The sequence below is a fragment of the Notolepis coatsorum genome, assembly GCF_963971535.1.
Source record: "Notolepis coatsorum genome assembly, chromosome: 16".
Classification (NCBI taxonomy): domain Eukaryota; kingdom Metazoa; phylum Chordata; class Actinopteri; order Aulopiformes; family Paralepididae; genus Notolepis; species Notolepis coatsorum.
In genome coordinates, this window is record NC_140180.1 from 94,027,099 (window position 1) to 94,047,029 (window position 19,931).

At 43.3% G+C, this 19,931-nt stretch overlaps 1 protein-coding gene across 2 annotated transcripts in view; it reads right to left on the reverse strand.

The window, feature by feature from the left end:
- Positions 1 to 367: 367 nt before the first annotated feature.
- ptcd3 (pentatricopeptide repeat domain 3) overlaps positions 368 to 19,931 on the reverse strand; it is a 29,510-nt gene continuing 9,946 nt past the window's right edge. For both annotated transcript variants that reach the window (XM_084331747.1, XM_084331746.1), the window contains 14 exons: positions 19,297 to 19,357; positions 18,459 to 18,541; positions 17,602 to 17,746; positions 17,213 to 17,263; positions 16,873 to 16,959; positions 15,614 to 15,642; positions 10,544 to 10,650; positions 8,068 to 8,146; positions 7,840 to 7,930; positions 7,304 to 7,389; positions 5,100 to 5,239; positions 2,733 to 2,774; positions 2,387 to 2,545; positions 368 to 825 (listed from right to left, as the gene is read on the reverse strand). In XM_084331747.1, coding sequence (XP_084187873.1) covers positions 780 to 825; positions 2,387 to 2,545; positions 2,733 to 2,774; positions 5,100 to 5,239; positions 7,304 to 7,389; positions 7,840 to 7,930; positions 8,068 to 8,146; positions 10,544 to 10,650; positions 15,614 to 15,642; positions 16,873 to 16,959; positions 17,213 to 17,263; positions 17,602 to 17,746; positions 18,459 to 18,541; positions 19,297 to 19,357 — 1,206 coding nt within the window. In that variant the 3' untranslated portion in view covers positions 368 to 779. The remainder of the gene's footprint in view (positions 826 to 2,386; positions 2,546 to 2,732; positions 2,775 to 5,099; positions 5,240 to 7,303; positions 7,390 to 7,839; positions 7,931 to 8,067; positions 8,147 to 10,543; positions 10,651 to 15,613; positions 15,643 to 16,872; positions 16,960 to 17,212; positions 17,264 to 17,601; positions 17,747 to 18,458; positions 18,542 to 19,296; positions 19,358 to 19,931) is intronic.

Below are 19,931 nucleotides of genomic sequence, written 5' to 3' on the forward strand. Positions count from 1 at the left end.
AGAGGAAATTGGTATCCTTCTTCTTGTTTGACTCTGGAGAAGACGGTAAGCGCATTTACATTACATTTACATTTAGTCATTTAGCTGACGATTTTATCCAAAGCGACTTACATGTTCTGTACGACAAGCCATCAGGAAGGGCACAACTCTATCAGCTGAGTAACAATGTTCATCAAAGTGTTGAGTGCTACAGTGTTGGCGTGTTCCTTTAATAATACAAAAGGAAATACGTCAATTCTACAGATCACTATATAATTAGGGGTTAAGTTAGCCTATACTAACTTAGAAACACAGTGCTGGTAAACATGAACATTATGAATGGACACATTTGACTTAATTTATATTTTATTTAACAGTTTATGACAGACTTGTGACAGAAACAAGAGGATTCTACAGTAAATACAGGGTTCTGTGCCGTCAGGTTTGCTATTCAAACATGTGATCCAGATAAGAGGTTTTCATAGGAGAGTAAACATGGACAACTCCTAATCTCTGGTTTACAAAAAGAGTAAATGTGATAATTCGGTTGTTTGTTCTTTTGTGTATCTAACACTAAGTCGAGTGACCTGCAGGGGGCGTGGTCCGAGTGCGGTGGTTCTCAAAGTGAGGTATGGAGACCTCCGGGAGGTCTCTGAGAAGACCTCAAGACGGTCTGAGATCATCCAGTCTGGCTTCTTTTCTCTTCCTGTGCAAATGAAGCCAGGGGTAGATTCAATAAGTCAGGCCTTCCGGCAGGCCGTGTACTGCGGTGGGTGGACCGGCTTCCAGGACCTTCTCTCTCAGTCAGTGGATTCTGCCGACAACTCCAGCCCAGACAGTATATACCTGGGTGGGTCAGACACACACAGACACAGACAGCCAGAGATCAGAACAACACAATCATCTCTAAATGATGGTGGTGACCTCAATTAGTACTGCTGCTATTGCTGCTAATACTACTACTGCTGCTATTGCTGCTAATACTACTACTGCTAGTACATCTACTGCTGCTATTGCTGCTAATACTACTACTGCTGCTATTGCTGCTAATACTACTACTGCTCGTACATCTACTGCTGCTATTGCTGCTAATACTACTACTGCTGCTATTGCTGCTAATACTACTACTGCTCGTACATCTACTGCTGCTATTGCTGCTAATACTACTACTGCTGCTATTGCTGCTAATACTATTACTGCTAGTACATCTACTGCTGCTATTGCTGCTAATACTACTACTGCTAGTACATCTACTGCTGCTATTGCTGCTAATACTACTACTGCTAGTACATCTACTGCTGCTATTGCTGCTAATACTACTACTGCTAGTACATCTACTGCTGCTATTGCTGCTAATACTACTACTGCTAGTACATCTACTGCTGCTATTGCTGCTAATACTACTACTGCTGCTATTGCTGCTAATACTACTACTGCTCGTACATCTACTGCTGCTATTGCTGCTAATACTACTACTGCTGCTATTGCTGCTAATACTACTACTGCTAGTACATCTACTGCTGCTATTGCTGCTAATACTACTACTGCTGCTATTGCTGCTAATACTATTACTGCTAGTACATCTACTGCTGCTATTGCTGCTAATACTACTACTGCTAGTACATCTACTGCTGCTATTGCTGCTAATACTACTACTGCTAGTACATCTACTGCTGCTATTGCTGCTAATACTACTACTGCTAGTACATCTACTGCTGCTATTGCTGCTAATACTACTACTGCTAGTACATCTACTGCTGCTATTGCTGCTAATACTACTACTGCTAGTACATCTACTGCTGCTATTGCTGCTAATACTACTACTGCTAGTACATCTACTGCTGCTATTGCTGCTAATACTACTACTGCTAGTACATCTACTGCTGCTATTGCTGCTAATACTACTACTGCTAGTACATCTACTGCTGCTATTGCTGCTTAATACTACTACTGCTCGTACATCTACTGCTGCTATTGCTGCTAATACTACTACTGCTCGTACATCTACTGCTACTATTGCTGCTACTACAGCTGCTACCATTACTACAAGTACTGATGCTGCTACTACTACTACTACTGATGCTACTGTTGTTGCTACTGTTGTTGCTACTACTACTACTACTACTACTGTTGCTACTACTGCTACTACTACTGTTGCAACTACTACTACTGATGTTGTCACTACTGCTACTACTACAATTGTTGCCACTACTGCTACTACTACTATTGTTGCTACTACTACAAGTACATCATCATTATTACCATCATGCATCTCTGGCTCTCATCCCTGTTCCTCCATCATTTAAAAACGCTCTTCACATGCCAACATGCACACATTACAAAGTGGTATATCTATACGAGCAGTAGTATTATCAGTACTGTATCAGTACAGTACTTTACTACTGACCTCTGCTGGTCGGTCAGGTCAAAGTCTTTGAGTACCCGCTGTGCCAGCCCCGGTGTGGCGGGCAGGCAGAGGGCGGCAGACAGCTGCACCACCTCCACCGCGCTCTGGGCCGCGCCACCGCTGTGACACGCAGACAGGAAGTCCTCCAACAGCCTCGCTCTGCGGAGGAAGACGGCAGGAAGTCAAACACATTCCAGAAGGTTTGAGAGAGAAAAACACACAAATCCGGGTATAGTCTGTGTGCAGAGAACAGAAGCGGTGTGAGTTCATACACCGTGGTGATACCGCTGTCACCTGGAACCAGAACACAAAAGACTAGTGTGGTAGTTTAACAAGAGCGACTCACTCAGGGATTCTGCTCTTTTTCTTGAAGAGCTCCAGCATCCTCCTAGGGAGAGAGAGGGAGAGGGAGAGGGAGAGAGACAGAGAGAGATAGACAGAGACAGAAACAGACAGAGGGAGAGAGAGAGCTCAGTCAGATAAACAGACAAGACAGCTGAGCTACATCCTTGTATCCTCGTAAGGCAGAAACATCGTGCCAGTTGTTCGTAGCCGTTGCTGCCATTACGCCAAGTCAGTCAGTCGCATGAGGACGGCAAGGAGCTTGGAGTACAGGGAGAGGGCAATCAGCGGTCCTCACTGAAAACTCTAATTCATTCATTATTAACTCATTCAGCGCCAGGGGTCGCTGTCTACCTTCTGGCTAGAACGCCATCGCTTTAATCAATGGGGAGACTGCGAAACTTACGAGTGCTTAAAATATATCTTATATTATAGCTATGGGTCTAATAACACCATCGATTGTCAGTGAGTCGCTTCTGGTCAACATGCAAAAAAACAGATTGTTTTTTCATCCGTACATTTCCGTTTTGAATATGAGTATAGTTTTGGTGATTCTTAGTAATCCCAGGAAAAGACGCGATAATATCCCTTTAGTGTAATCCACTTATCACGTTGTAATTTTTAGCCTGATTATTGAATCTTCCTGAAATCAACGCTAGATTATCGTTATTATCCTTCCTCATGCAAGAATGAAATGGGCCCTGGAGCGTGGCACGCCACACCCCCCCCCCCCCCCCCCCTCTTGCCACCAACGGTAAAAAGCACAACAGTCCACACAGACTGCTTCAATCGCGGGAGAAAGAAATATCAGATCAACGCAAGATTTGACATATAGTGTTCTTATCTTGTCTCTGATGTAATGCAAAAAAAAATAATCCAATTATCTGATCGCCATTCCAAATACTGCTCACGGAGGTCCGTCCCACGTTGTCCGGCATTGCATATGAAGGGAGCTCAGACCCATTCCCAATGATAACATCAGGCTGGATGGATGAAAAATGAATGGATATAGCTAATAAAAGAAATAACGATTAAAATCCGACTTTTCTCGTGATTGGCGCTGAACAGTTGGTGAGTTAACCCGACTTTATTCGTGATTGGCGCAGAATGAGTTAATATGTTTTATTCATAATTAACGTCTGTGGAATATAGCAAACAACTGCTTACAACTCATGTGGGCTGTCATTTTCAATAGTCTATCTCAAAACTAGCTAAATCCTGAGCTCAGCTTACCCTCGGTATCTGCATGTCACCCATACGCACCCAGAATATAATAACAATATCAACAGCCAGACAAAATGTTGCGTTGTGTCAACAAGTCGCATGTTGTTTCTGGCGTGCCAGGCGGACATTCTCAGGCCATGCTGAAGGGATTTAAAACCATGACCCATAACCACAGGCATCTCCCTCACACCCCATTACATATTAATTATGTAAGGGATAATGTATAGCTACGAGGTCATTGTCGCAAAATAATTGACCGACACAGAGTTTAGAACACTGAGGCGCCTCGCCGAGGTGTCCTTTAAATGTAGTGAAGGTCAATTATTTTGCGACAATGACCGAGTATAGCTATACATTATCCCGCTTATTACATGGCTAACTTACTAACAATATACCTAATTCATTTTACACCATCGACAAGACGAGATCAAATGCAGACGCAGTTGTTCTGTGGCTCCTCTGTCATTGCCGGCAGCCGGCAGGTGTGTGGTCTGATTACCTGATGAGTGCAGCTGTGCATATGCTGAGTTTAGCTTTCGTGACTGTCTGCAACCAAAATGCTTGATTGTGATTGGTCAATAGCGCTGTGTTACCCGTATCAGCGGTCATTATTGCGCGTTGCCCATAGCAGCGGTCCGTTATCGAGAAATAACTGACCGCTGTCAGGGGCAACCGAGCGCTATTGACCAATCACAATCAAGCATTTTGGCGAATGTTAAAACGCCATGTAATAATAATTATTAACTCAGGTTAATTAATTCAATCAATTCAATGGGGGTAAGCTATTCAGAGTGAAACCCACCAAAAATAGTGATTGTGATTCTGTTGTTTACACGTGGTTAGACAGACAGGCAGACAGACACCATAGACATACAGAAATATACTGCAAACAGACAGACAGACAGACAGACAGACACCAGCCATACAGAAATATACTACAAACAGACAAGACACCATAGACATACAGAAGGATACATTACTATAGACAGACAGACAAGCAGAACGATACTATAGACAGACAGACATAAAGATACTACAGACAAACAGAAAGATACTACAGACAGACAGACAGACAGACAGACAGACAGACAGACAGACAGACAGACAGACAGACAGACAGCCAGACAGTGTACTGTAGTGTCCTCACCAGGCCTCTGTCATCATGTTGGCGTACAGCAGTAGGGAGGTGATGTGAGACAGAGAGGAGTTGGTCCACTCCAGAACCGGCCTCTCTTGCACAAACAAACTCTTCACATCCAGCGCGCACACAGCAAAGGACTCCTGGACCTACACACACACACTTTATTGGCAACACTTCATTTTAATGGGACACAAATAATGATTAAGTACCTAAAAGGTACTAAAGGAAGACATATATATATTAGTAAAGCATAAGGAACTAAATAGTTTTAACCGAGAATTAGAGGTAATAATAAGCGAGGAAATGGGGATTTGAGAGTCAAGTGGATAGTTCTGTACTGTGTCCGTGGAGGAGGTGAAGTATAGAAGCCATTCTGCACTGAGACGTGAGTAACTGATGGTTAATTAACGGTACGTTAACATATAGCTCCTCATTAGTTCCTAGGTACTTCATCACTATTACTGTGCCCCCTAAAGTAAAGTGTTTACTTATCATCACGTAAATAACAAACATACGAGGGGCATAAACGTTGCAAATGCAGTCAGATATTCAGAAAGTTCTTCCATTGACAATCAGGTTGCTGTTACAACAAAAGCAGGCAGACAGCACTCTTATCTGTTAGAGCCCGACTGATATATGAGTCGGTAATAACCCACCGGTGGATTAGCCACCTCTAAGGGCTCTAGTAGGCTCCTTTTTTAAAGCTACAGTATGTAACCTTTGTCTCCATCTACTGGCAGTGAGAGTAAATAGTATTCTCAGTGTTTGTACTCGCTGTTGATAGTTTTGTTTGGACTGTATTGCTTCCTCTGAAGGAAGAACCTACTTATACCTGTTAACATGGGCTGTGTAGCTGCTCTAACCTGTTAACATGGGCTGTGTAGCTGCTCTAACCTGTTAACATGGGCTGTGTAGCTGCTCTAACCTGTTAACACTTTGGCTGCCTAAGGTTAAATTCATGATATACCATAGATTGCCAGCGCTATTTGTCTATGGAGAAAGTCCCCTTCTTTGCAGGGCTATAACTTTTTAAATTCTATTGCTACATTGCCATTATTAGGGCCCATTCAAAGTCCTATATGTATTGTTCATTGTGTAGCAACGTTAAACTTTTTCATTCACATATTCATAGTAAAGTATGGTCTAATGTATAAGTATGTTTTCATCTCTTTCTGCAGCTTTCTCCAGAACGTGATATATAGCCCCAAATGCATTATATTGATGATGAAATACAGTTTGATGGCAATCAGCGCGATATAAAAAATTCCAACTAGACGTACTTCTAGAAGTTACTACACGTCATCTGATGTTGACCAGATGGGCGAGGGGGCGTTTATAATTCCGTGGGCAGCGTTATACCAATCATCTAATGTGGGTCAAATGTTGATAATAGCAGTTAGTATCGAAGACGGTAACGTTACACGCTCAAACTCACCCCAGTCTCCGCACGCCGTTGGGCGATCATCGTAGAGTAGAAATTCTATCATTATGGGATGGCGATTTACCCGGTCCATCTCCAGCTTGTATAATGGTATATACGTCCAAATCATGTTGTTTATCGAGTTATTGGCAATCGATCGCTATGTAGCGTGACGAGCCAGAGTCACGGGACATGTACCGAGTGGCCGGAAGCAATACGGACGTCTAGCACAACCTCTATGGCACATCCTGTTTAAGCGATTGCGCCGATCGGCCACCAGATGGCGCTCCTGAACCGCCAGAGAGCTCAGTGGGTCCTGCTGGTGGATCTCAGGCCAGCGGAGGGGACATATGAATCCGATCGCAGATTTGAAATATTGATATAAGGACGACGTAAAGCGTCCTCCGGCAACTTGAGCATGGCCGCGAATGACGTCTAAAGACGGTTCCCGGCACCCAAAGTGTTAACATGGGCTGTGTAGCTGCTCTAACCTGTTAACATGGGCTGTGTAGCTGCTCTAACCTGTTAACATGGGCTGTGTAGCTGCTCTAACCTGTTAACATGGGCTGTGTAGCTGCTCTAACCTGTTAACATGGGCTGTGTAGCTGCTCTAACCTGTTAACATGGGCTGTGTAGCTGCTCTAACCTGTTAACATGGGCTGTGTAGCTGATTTAACCTGTTAACATGGTCACTGTGTAGCTGCTCTAACCTGTTAACATGGGTGCCAATATCTCTCTCTCTCTCTATATATATATATGTATATATCTATCTATCTATCTAAACACCCACCTCAGGACTCTGTCTCTCTCTGGCCATTAGTCCCAACAGCTCCTCCACCAGATCTGATTTGTTGTCATGACCCAGAGTCTTGATATCTGCAAACAGAAAGAAACATGCATTAGATAGTCAGATTAATTGTAGTAGTAGCAGTAGTCGTAGTAGTGGTGTAGATAGCAGCAGTAGCAACAGTATAAGTAGTAGTAGTAGTAGCATTAGTAGTAGTAGCAGTAGCATTAGTAGTAGTAGTAGTAGTACAACAGTAGTAATAGTAGTAGTAGTAGCATTAGTAGTAGTAGTAGTAGTAGCATTAGTAGTAGTAGTAGTAGTAGTAGTAGTAGTAGTAGTAGTAGTAGTAGTAGTAGTAGAAGTAGCATTAGTAGTAGTAGTAGTAGTAGTAGTAGTAGTAGCATTAGTAGTAGTAGCAGTAGTAGTAGTAGTAGCAGCAGTAGTAGTAGCAGTAGTAACAGTAGCAGCAGTAGCAGTAATAACAGAAGCAGTAGTAGTAGCAGTAATAGCAGCAGCAGTAGCAGTAGCAGTATCTGTACCTTTCCATATAGTTGGTAGCAGATCCAGTCTGCCATCTGTGTCCAGAGCTTGAAGCAGGTCTTTCATTCCATTGATATTAGGGTAGTACAACTGCAGACAGAGGAACCAGTTCACAATATAATATGTAAATGATAAGCTCTAATGAAGCTCTAATCATATCGATGAATGACTGGTGAAATACAGTGTATGTTTATATCTACAGTATGTGTGTTTGTGTGCATGCTGACCGAAGGGATGTGTTTCCGGTACCACGCCATCACCACGTCAATGTGTTCCATCATACACAACAGGCTAAAGAAACGCCCACTGGGGAGGAGAGGAGAGGAGGAGAGAGAACGGACAGGTTAGAAAGGAGGTACATGATAGCACCACAGCACCAGGAGTTCATTACGGGACGAGAGACCCGTAATGAACACATCTACATGGTAAGTAAAATTAATTTAATTGATGAACATTTTTGACAGGAGGCTATTTGTTTACTTTTTCAATGAACCCCTTTCAGACCCAGTGGAGAGCTAGCTTGCGCCCATGGGTCTGATGTGTCAGTCGATAGCATACTTACCGAGTGTAGGTTTTAGTATACATACATTCTAGTAGGGCTGTCCCCGACTAAGGATTTGGATGGTCGACTAGGATTGGTCAAAATTTGCCGTTAGTCGACTATTGGTCGACTTAAAAAAAATACAAAAAGGTATAATATTTGTAATTTTTTCTTCTTTTTTTTTACATTTTGTATCATTCCATTTGGGCTGTGGGGGGTGCTTAATGTCTGAAGGAGTCGACTGAAGGCTTCTTGTCCTCTGCAAAAGCATGCAATTGGTCCACTGATGGATACATCTTGATATTTGTCTAGTCTAGTGTGTTCATTAGATGGGTGAAATCCTCTTTCAGTGCCTCTGTGCCTGTTTTCGTAGGCAGTTAGCCTCTGGTATGCGTGCCATTAGCGTTAGCCACGCTTCTAGGCCTCTTTTCTTTTGGAAAGAATGATAATTTTTTTATTATTATAATTTTTTTAATTATATTCGACAAAGAGGTTGGCAGTCGACTACGGCTCCTTTCGACCGATTAGTCGACTAATCGATTAATAGGGGTCAGCCCTACAGCTTGTTGGTATGGTACAGTAGAATCAGTCAATAGTATGCAGGAGGTGTGCATCTTCCGGGTACCCCTTCAGTACCATTAGAATGGCTGGATGTCTACGGTCTTCTAGGTTATATTGAGTAAGCACGGTTACGTTCAGGAGGTGGATTTATACTTTATTTATACCAAAAACAATCGATTTGAACTCACATGAATGTGTCTTTCAAGTGTAGAAGTAGATTAACGGTTTAATTTTGTCTTCACACCCAACCATGTTAGAGGCTGCATATTGTTACTATTGACACTAATAACATGCAATGTGGCGTTTTTATCCAACAGGGCAGCAGGACAACAACTTGACTTCCCTACTGCACTGCAGGAGCTGACCGTTCACCTACTGGGTGAGCCTCTACTGCACTGCAGGAGCTGACCGTTCACCTACTGGGTGAGCCTCTACTGCACTGCAGGAGCTGACCGTTCACCTACTGGGTGAGCCTCTACTGCACTGCAGGAGCTGACCGTTCACCTACTGGGTGAGCCTCTACTGCACTGCAGGAGCTGACCGTTCACCTACTGGGTGAGCCTCTACTGAACACTGCAGGAGCTGACCGTTCCCCTACTGGGTGAGCCTCTACTGCACTGCAAGAGCTGACCGTTCACCTACTGGGTGAGCCTCTACTGAACACTGCAGGAGCTGACCGTTCCCCTACTGGGTGAGCCTCTACTGAACACTGCAGGAGCTGACCGTTCCCCTACTGGGTGAGCCTCTACTGCACTGCAGGTTCTAAAAGCATAGAGCTATGGAACACCCTACCGGTGGACATTAGGGAAGCAAAAAAAAAGGAATAGCTAAAAACGTACCTCTTCACCGTAGCCTTTTAATACACTCCGCTGCTGATTGTACTGTAGATTGCACTGTTTTACTCGGTCAATTTTTACTCTTTTATAACTTTTTATTATAGGTTCTAAAATGTCAGGTATTTAACTGTGTGGGTATCAAGCAGGAAGAAAGACTGCCAGGTTTTAAAACTGTGTGGGGGACCCAGGCCTGGAACTGTACCCCGAGAGGGAGGTTCGAAGGGTCAAAGTGGGTATCAAACAGGAAGGAAGACGGTTTTAAACTGTGGATATCAAACAGGGAAGGTAAAGATGGCTTTTAAACTGTTAAACAGTCATTCAGAACTATTTTATTGCACTGCACTATTGCATCATTTTACTCTTTTTTTTTGTCTATTTTAAAACTGCCATAGAATCAAACCATAAACAAAGTGGCCTATTGGGATATTGGATCCTAATGTGAAAAACGATGTGATTTTTATATGTCTACACTTTATGTGCCCATGTGTCTTTTTTGCTGCTGTGAAGCACTTTGAGCTGCAATTCTTGTATGACAGGTGCTATACAAATAAAGTTGATTATTATTATTATTATTATTATTATTATTATTATTATTATTATTATTATTATTATTATTATTATTATTATTATTAGAGTGTGGGTAGTATGGGGTAGTAGCTTCTGTCTTATTGTGTGGGTACTGAGGGAGTTCAGACATGGCATCTGTCGGCAGGGTACAGTAGACAGTATGCAGGGTGTACAGTATGGTTTAGGATTCATACTCACTAGTAGATATTGTTTTGGTGCACGTCGCCCAACAGCTTCCAGTTCTCTCCCTTCTCCATCAGACTGTGAACTTTATAGGCTTGATCGATATCTTTATTAAACAGACACTAGAGAGACAGACAGACAGGTAGAGGCGGGTCATTCTAAAGGCCTCTTCCATATTATTTAGACACTAGCAAGACAGACAGGTGTACTGTATGAGAGACAGACAGGTAGAGACAGGTCATTCTAAAGGCCTCTTCTATATTATCTAGACACTAGAGAGACAGACAGGTAGAGAGACAAGACATGAAGAAGGACAGGCATCTAGAGACAGACCGATGTATAGAGAGACAGACAGATGTATAGAGAAACAGACAGAGAGACAAGCCATGTGGAGAGACAGACAGACGTGTAGAGAGACAGGTCATTCTAAAAGCCTCTTCCATATTATCTAGACACTAGAGAGACAGACAGGTAATTCTAAATGCATGCTCCAAAATAGAAATGTACTCTTTTATTTGATCTTACCTCATTTTGATATCTTATTTTATTTATCGTACTACTACTACTACTACTTATTGTTATTGGACACACACACACACACCTTAGCGTGCAAATACACTACACGCAAGACACTTTCTGTAAATAATTGACTTTTTTTTTTGATCCACTTTTTCTCCCATTTTCTATATTTTCTCCCATCCCAATTTCGTATCATCCAATTCAACCCTCCCCTGTCACGAACGCTGCCTCTTGCCTCCCACAAGCCGGCTGCAATGTGGACTAAGTCATACATAGCACAAGTCCCCTCCGGTACTTGAGGTAACAGCAGTCGCATCTTTTCACCTGCACAGCTCGATCTCTCAGTGGCGAGGAGTAACGCGTGGGAGGCTCACGCTGCCCCCGACACTTCCTGATTCTACTGCGCAGGCGCACCAACCGACCTGTAGGAGTCGCTGTCCACAACGCCCGATCCCCACCCATCAGTTTCCCACCCCCTAATACGGCCAATGTGTATTAGTACGGATGACCAGCTAAACTGAAAGCAATGTGGAGCGCTGGGCTCCAAACAGGCAAGCCCAGCGTCTCCGTCATTCGTGGCGAGCGCCTTGCCCACTACGCCACGTAGCCGCCCAATAATTGACTCTTTTTATATATTTTATTTGATGTTACTACTACTACTACCTATTGTTACCATTCTTGTATTCATTGATGTTTCTTAATTGTGCACTGTTGAGTCTGAGCTCGAAACACAAGGATTTCATTACCTGTGATGCCCCCTGTAATGTTGTGTATTTGATCAATAAAGAACTTGAACTTGAATGTCTTTATTATCCAGACAGACTGGTTAGATAGACATATACTGTAGACTGAGTTCATGTTTAGACGGAGAGAGTCTCAACAGAAACCGCAGAAGTCGTCTTGCGGTCTCACTTTTAATTTTGCGTTTAGACTAGTGTTTTGGGAGGGAATTCTTCGTGCAGACGAGGCTGTAAGAGTGTAGTCGACTCGAGACGACGGAGCCCTGCTAACCCATACGCTACACTGCCTCAGGTCGTTGAGACAACCAAGCATGCTGTGAAGACCCGTCCTACTCTGCCTCTGATTCGCAGACTGTGGGTGGGGGAATGTGATTGGACCAAAAGCAGAGTCACACACAGACAGTGGCTCCAGTCACTAATAGTTGTGATAGCCGCTGGACTGATTCTTGTGTATTTATTATTTTTTTTATCCACTTTTTCTCCCATTTTCTATTTTTTCTCCCATCCCAATTTCGCATCATCCAATTCAACCCTCCCCTGTCACGAACGCCGTTTCTTGCCTCCCACAAGCCGGCTGCAATGTGGACTAAGTCATACATAGCACGAGTCCCCTCCGATACCTGCACAGCGCGATCTCTCAGTGGCGAGGAGTAATGCGTGGGAGGCTCACGCTGCCCCCGACACTTCCTGATTCTACTGCGCAGGCGCACCAACCGACCTGTAGGAGTCGCTGTCCACAACGCCCGATCCCCACCCATCAGTTTCCCACCCCCTAATACTGCCAATGTGTATTAGTACGGACGACCAGCTAAACTGAAAGCAATGTGGAGCCTGTTCGAGCCCAGCGTCTCCAGTATTCGTGGCGAGCGCCTTGCCCACTACGCCACGTAGCCGCCCTGATTCTTGTGTATTTAAAAGTACTGCGGTGTGGTGATCTCCGTGGATATAATCAGACATGCTTGTTCGCTTTGTTTACGCTTCTAGGCTACTGGCGCATGCCTGTGACGTAAGCAGTACGCGACGAGAGCCTTGAGAACCCTTTCGTCATAGTTTTATGCGGTTTGACTGTTCAGATGATAGCGCGAAGGTGTATCGTTTCTAGGATTTCCACCCAGGAAGGTGGTTTAACTTTTTTGCAGATTCTCCCAGCAAAAACGCTGTTGCTGTATGAACAAAAGGCACATCCGAAAAAACATTTTGCCGGATTCACCCGCAAGCGTTTCCGTCTAAACATGGCCTGAGTTAGGGCTGGGCGATAAAACGATAACGATAACTATCGCGATAAATTATTTCCTCGAAATAAACATGAAACGTGGTCGCAAAGTTTCGATATATCGATTTCCAAGCTTGGCTCCGTTCAGCCTCGGCTCAGCACACAGTGCACACTCACTAACAACAACCAACGTTACGTGATGACGTGACGTGCATACGCACAACAGCTAACAACCAATCAGTGAAGGAGATGGCCGAGAGCGAACGAGATCCAGAAGGAGACCCAGAGGTACTAGGACTCACTCAACAAGGCTTGCTAGGCTAATTAGCTTGCACGGCGTTGTTTTATATATTTACGTGCCGAGTATGTGTGTGTTTTGAATTCTGAGGCCACGTTTAAGTAGTGTGGGGTAATACAGTGGACGTCGTTTCAATATATTGTGGCGGAAGAGAGTTTTAGTGTCATATTTATTGTCATGAGATACTCCGCTTGTCGGCTACTGCAGTGCTAACGTGCGTGGACTGATGACGACATCAACTCGACTTGAGACATTCGCAGCAGCATAAGAAGTTAATTAAACTTGACAGACATTATATCGACGATAATTATCGATATCGAATTATATGAAAATTATTTTATCGCGATAACGTTTTTGGTCATATCGCCCAGCCCTAGCCTGAGTCATGTTTGCATGATACTGTTTGTCTGAACGAGAGCCACAGGCCAACACATACAACGGTCAGGGTTCCCACAGACATTGCAAAATGAAATTCAAGGACTTTCAAGAACTTTTCCCAGCATAATTTTTCATTTTAAAAGGGCATTTAAAAGGATACAATTCACTTTTAAATGCTGTTTTTTTATAGAAAAAAATTATCAGATCCAATATGTATGCGGCTTAAAGGATAACTCCACTATTTTGGGAAATTAGCTTATTTAACATCTTCCCTGGAGTTAGACAAGAAGATGCATACCTTTTTTGTCTCTGTGCGTGCATTTTAGCTTTGGGAATAGATGCTCCGTTAGCATAGCTTAGCTTCATCACTGGAAGTGAGACAGGACAGTAGCCTTACAGTGCCTTACAGTGTATTGCAAGGTCTGACATTGACCAAACTTGATATGCATGACCTTGGTGGGCTCTAGGTCAACTCCTGAAAAGGGGGTCAATGTCAGACCTTGCAATCAAAAGTTAGGGGCGCACTGAAATTATGGCAAGGGTTATTAGCCCCCTAACTTTTGATTGCAAAGTCTGACATTGACCCCCTTTTCAGGAGTTGACCTAGAGCCCACCAAGGTCATGCATATCAAGTTTGGTCAATGTCAGACCTTGCAATACACTGTAAGGCACTGTAAGGCTACTGTCCTGCCTCACTTCCAGTGATGAAGCTAAGCTATGCTAACAGAGCATCTATTCCCAAAGCTAAAATGCACGCACAGAGACAAAAAAGGTATGCATCTTCTTGTCTAACTCCAGGGAAGATGTTAAATAAGCTAATTTCCCAAAATAGTGGAGTTATCCTTTAAAACCAATTTCCGACAATTAGTTGCACTTTAAATAAAAAATTTATTTTAAATTTCTTGATTCAATTGTATCATGGATGAACAAAACTTTCAATGTGAATGGTTGATTTGAATTTCAAGGACTTTTTAAGCACCTTGTAAAATGTTTTTCTGTTTTTCTTTTTAATCTTTTTCCCCCTCCTTTTTCCTCCGATTTTCTCCCATCCCAATGTTAGTCGTTACGCCAATTCCCAATCCCCTTCCTGGTCGCTGCGCACTTACCCCCCACAGTCGGTCTGGGAGAGTGGAGGCTATCACGTGCTTCCTCCGACACACATCTAGCCAATCAACCGCTTCTTTTCACCTGGCAGCGCGGACTCTCACTGAGAGGGTGTAACGTGTGGAAGGATCACACTACCCCCCTTAGATCCTATCCGCGCTGAGCAGGCGCCCCGACCGAACTGTAGGAGTCGCTGTTTACAACGACCCGGACCCACCCCGCCAGCTTTCCCACCCTCTAATACAGCCAATTGTATTAGTGTGAACGGCCAGCCAAGCTGGTGACAACGGCAGGCGAATCCAGCGTCTCCGGTGCTGGTGACGAACGCAATCTCCGCTACGCCACCTGCCCGCCTGCCCATGTTTTTCTGTTTTCAAGGAATTCCAGGCCTTGACTTTTTTTGGTAAAAAATCAAGCACTTTAAGGACCTTGTGCGTTTGCTTGTGGAGTTCTCCCTTTTCCAAAATGGCACACTCCTCCTAACACAGAGAGTTGGACAACGTTTCACTGTCAAACATCTCTGCCCAAAGAGGAAGTAAACTAACCGGTTATACTTATCCTCGTGTTATTTTCCCCATAACATTTTGAATAATTAAGTAATCCATTATTCATTCCCCCTATTGTTTTTAGTCTACGTAAAGTAGATTATTTGTTTATTCACTGTGTCTAGGGAAACGACGGTGATGATTTCCTTACACAAAAAGGATAGTACTTTTCACTGCATAACTAACTCTATAGGTCTGTTTAAAATCGTCATCATCCAAACACTATTAGCACAAGGAGACAGACAGACACGCTAACAGACAAATAGATGGATAGATAGAGGGACTTACAATTCGCATGGCACTGGAAAAGAATAGGACTTGAGAGAGAGAGACAGACAGAGACAACGGAGTTAATATTGGACACTCTAACCATAATCATATGTACATTTGCATCATATACATACTGTATGAATTTAGATGTCTATAGTAAGTCCGTCTAAAAGATGGATTTAAAGTGATAATGTGGTTGTCATTTTACCTAAATTTTTTTTAAAAAAAACGTATACAAATGTGTAGGTGTCAGATATATGGTATCTATAGCTGAAAACTATACTCATTATACTAAAGTGCAGTTTCACTTTAGATCCTACACACTTATCTCTGAGACATGGTGGAGATAACCGTGACTACTGGAGATAATAACCTCAACCTCATTCTGACTGGAGATAATAACCTGACCCTGGAGATAATAACCTGACCCTCATTCTGACTGGAGATAATAACCTCAACCTCATTCTGACTGGAGATAATAACCTGACCCTCATTCTGACTGGAGATAATCACCTCATTCTGACTGGAGATAATAACCTGACCCTCATTCTGACTGGAGATAATAACCTGACCCTCATTCTGACTGGAGATAATCACCTCATTCTGACTGGAGATAATAACCTGGACCTCATTCTGACTGGAGATAATAACCTGACCCTGGAGATAATAACCTGACCCTCATTCTGACTGGAGATAATAACCTCAACCTCATTCTGACTGGAGATAATAACCTGACCCTCATTCTGACTGGAGATAATCACCTCATTCTGACTGGAGATAATAACCTGACCCTCATTCTGACTGGAGATAATAACCTGACCCTCATTCTGACTGGAGATAATCACCTCATTCTGACTGGAGATAATAACCTGGACCTCATTCTGACTGGAGATAATAACCTGACCCTCATTCTGACTGGAGATAATAACCTCATTCTGACTGGAGATAATAACTTGGACCTCATTCTGACTGGAGATAATAACTTGGACCTCATTCTGACTGGAGATAATAACTTGGACCTCATTCTGACTGGAGATAATAACTTGGACCTCATTCTGACTGGAGATAATAACCTGGACCTCATTCTGACTGGAGATAATAACCTGGACCTCATTCTGACTGGAGATAATAACCTGGACCTCATTCTGACTGGAGATAATAACCTGGACCAGAATGACAATTAACTCTGTTTTAATGCCCAGCACTCATCCGTTCACACCTCGCTCTCTACCCCCCCCCCCCTCTCACTATCCCTCTGTGTCTCCATCTCTCTCTACCATCATCAGGGTCTTGGCAGGTGAAGGTCTCTCCCATCTCTAACATCACTTCCTGTAGAATATCCATCGGGCCCAGGGCTGCTCCGCCTGGAGAGGAAGAGACAACTGGTTACCATCAAAACACACACAGACACACAGACAGACACACAGACAGACACACAGACAGACACACAGACAGACACACAGACACACACACACACACACACACACACACACACACACACACACACACACACACACACACACACACACACACACACACACACACACACACACACACACACACACACACACACACACACACACACACACACACACACACACACACACACACACGTACCTGCTTTGTAGAATATTGAAAGGACATGGTCAAAAGTGGCCAGGCTGGGAGCTAGAGAGAGAGAGAATTATTGTCATTAGTCACGATCGATAACTGTGTGTGTTGTGCGTGATGTGTGTGTGCTAATCTATGTCCAGAGCCTTCATCTCACTGAGTGTGTGTGTGCGTGTGTGTGTGTGTGCGTGTGTGTGTGTGTGTGTGTGTGTGTGTGTGTGTGTGTGTGTGTGTGTGTGTGTGTGTGCTAATCTATGTCCAGAGCCCTCATCTCACTCAGTGTGTGTGTGTGTGTGTGTGTGTGTGTGTGTGTGTGTGTGTGTGTGTGTGTGTGTGTGTATGTGTGTGTGTGTGTGTGTGTGTGTGTGTGAGTGTGTGTGTGTGTGCGTACTAACCTATGCCCAGGGCCCTCATCTCACTCAGCGTCTGCAGGGTGTTAGCCTTAGCCATAGGGCCACAGCGCCTCAGAGCCTTCAACGCGCAGTTGAACGTCAACAGGGTGGGCTGTATCTTCTGCTGAGACATGTGGTTCATTAACTCCTAGAGAGAGAGAGAGAGAGAGAGAGAGAGAGAGAGAGAGAGAGAGAGAGAGAGAGAGAGAGAGAGAGAGAAAAAAAGAGAGACAGAGAGAGAGAGAGAGAGAGAGAGAGAGAGAGAGAGAGAGAGAGAGAGAGAGAGAGAGAGAGAGAGAGAGAGAGAGAGAGAGAGAGAGAGAACACAGATGTGTTTCATTACTAGGTCTGTATTTGACCAGTATGAGTCAGTCAGTCAGTAAACTAGTCAGTCAGTCAGCAAGGTAGCTGGCGGAACTGGCCCCGGTAAACTGGCCCCCCCCTTCCCTCCACCCACCCACCCAACTCCCTTGAATGTATATATATATTTTTTATGATCTCTTTCTCTTAAACAGTACTGTATATTTGTATGTCGTGTATGTCATAAATGTCATGATGAATTGAAAATGGGGGACCCTGATGTAAACAAGACGAAAGTCTTTCTCTGGTCTGCATCCCCTTAACAATTGTTTGTATTGAGCCGTACCGTATTGTACCCATTCTGCAATCTGTTAATAAAGTTTTCAATCAATCAATCAATCAATAGTAAACCAATAATTAAATAATCAGTCTGTCAGTCAGTCAGCAAAGCAGCTAGTAAACCAGTAAGTCAGTAGGTCAGTCAGCAAGGCAGCTAGTTAACCAGTAAGTCAGTCAGCAAGGCAGCTAGTTAACCAGTCAGTAGATTATTGTAGTCTTACAGCGACAAGGTCCCATTTATCGTTGTATCTCTCTCTGAGTTCTGGGGCTGCTGAAATCAGGGAGTTGAAGATGTGGACATCAGCTAGAGAGGAGACAGGAGAGGAGAGCTTGTTAGCCTGTAGCTAATGTCAATGTATTGGTTTCAATGAGAAACTTGTTAGCCTGTAGTTAATGTCAATGTATTGGTTTCAATGAGAAAGTCGTCAGCCTGTAGCTAATGTCAATGTAACTAATGTCAATGTATTGGTTTCAAGAGAAACTTGTTAGCCTGTAGTTAATGTCAATGTATTGGTTTCAATGAGAAACTTGTTAGCCTGTAGTTAATGTCAATGTATTGGTTTCAATGAGAAACTTGTTAGCCTGTAGTTAATGTCAATGTATTGGTTTCAATGAGAAACTTGTTAGCCTGTAGTTAATGTCAATGTATTGGTTTCAATGAGAAACTTGTTAGCCTGTAGTTAATGTCAATGTATTGGTTTCAATGAGAAACTTGTTAGCCTGTAGTTAATGTCAATGTATTGGGTTTCAATGAGAAACTCGTTAGCCTGTAGTTAATGTCAATGTATTGGTTTCAATGAGAAACTTGTTAGCCTGTAGTTAATGTCAATGTATTGGGTTTCAATGAGAAACTCGTTAGCCTACAGCTAATGTCAATGTACAAATGTCAACTATATGGGATGTGACATTAGGAGCTGAAAGCAGAAACACTAAGAATGACAGCAACAATTGCACTGCCTGCTTTTAGCCAAACAATAAAAACATAGGCTATTTGTAGAACATGATGTAATTGTTGAATCCTTATTCTACTATGTCTCCAAGTGTTTCTGGAAAACTCACCAGTCATTCTGTCGTTGAGCATGGTTTCGTATAGGTTGAAGGCCTTCTCATAGACTTCATGCTGAGAAAACACACACACAGTAAGTACAGAATAAAGGACTCAACAGGGAGAAGAAACATGGTAGTAAGTGAAATAACAGCATACACTGTCTAATTCAGCAACCTTTAAAACTCAAATGTTCAGTAATGTTTGGCTGCTACTGCTCCTATTAAATCTAACCATATCTATCCATTCCTACTACTGCTACTACTACTACTACTACTACTACTACTACTACTACTACTACTACTGGTACTACTACTACTACTGCTACTACCTTCCAGCCCTTCCCAGAGACAGTCGCATTTCTCTCCTCTCCCCAGGCTCCTCAAGGCCGTTCCTACCGCCGCCTCTACTGCTCCATGAAGCCAGAGGCTGCTATGCTCTGTGTTTCGTGCCGGTTGCCGGACTATACTCAAATCAACTCGAAATGGATCTAATCAGTGGATTGCATACTTTCGTCAAGAAGCAGAATAAGGCTAACCCTCTCTGCCTCTTGGGACATCATAATCGGGCTACCAACTTGAAGACGTGGTCATTTTTGGATTATCGAAGCTTTTGGACTGCAATAAGAAGATTTTGGATCTGTTTACCG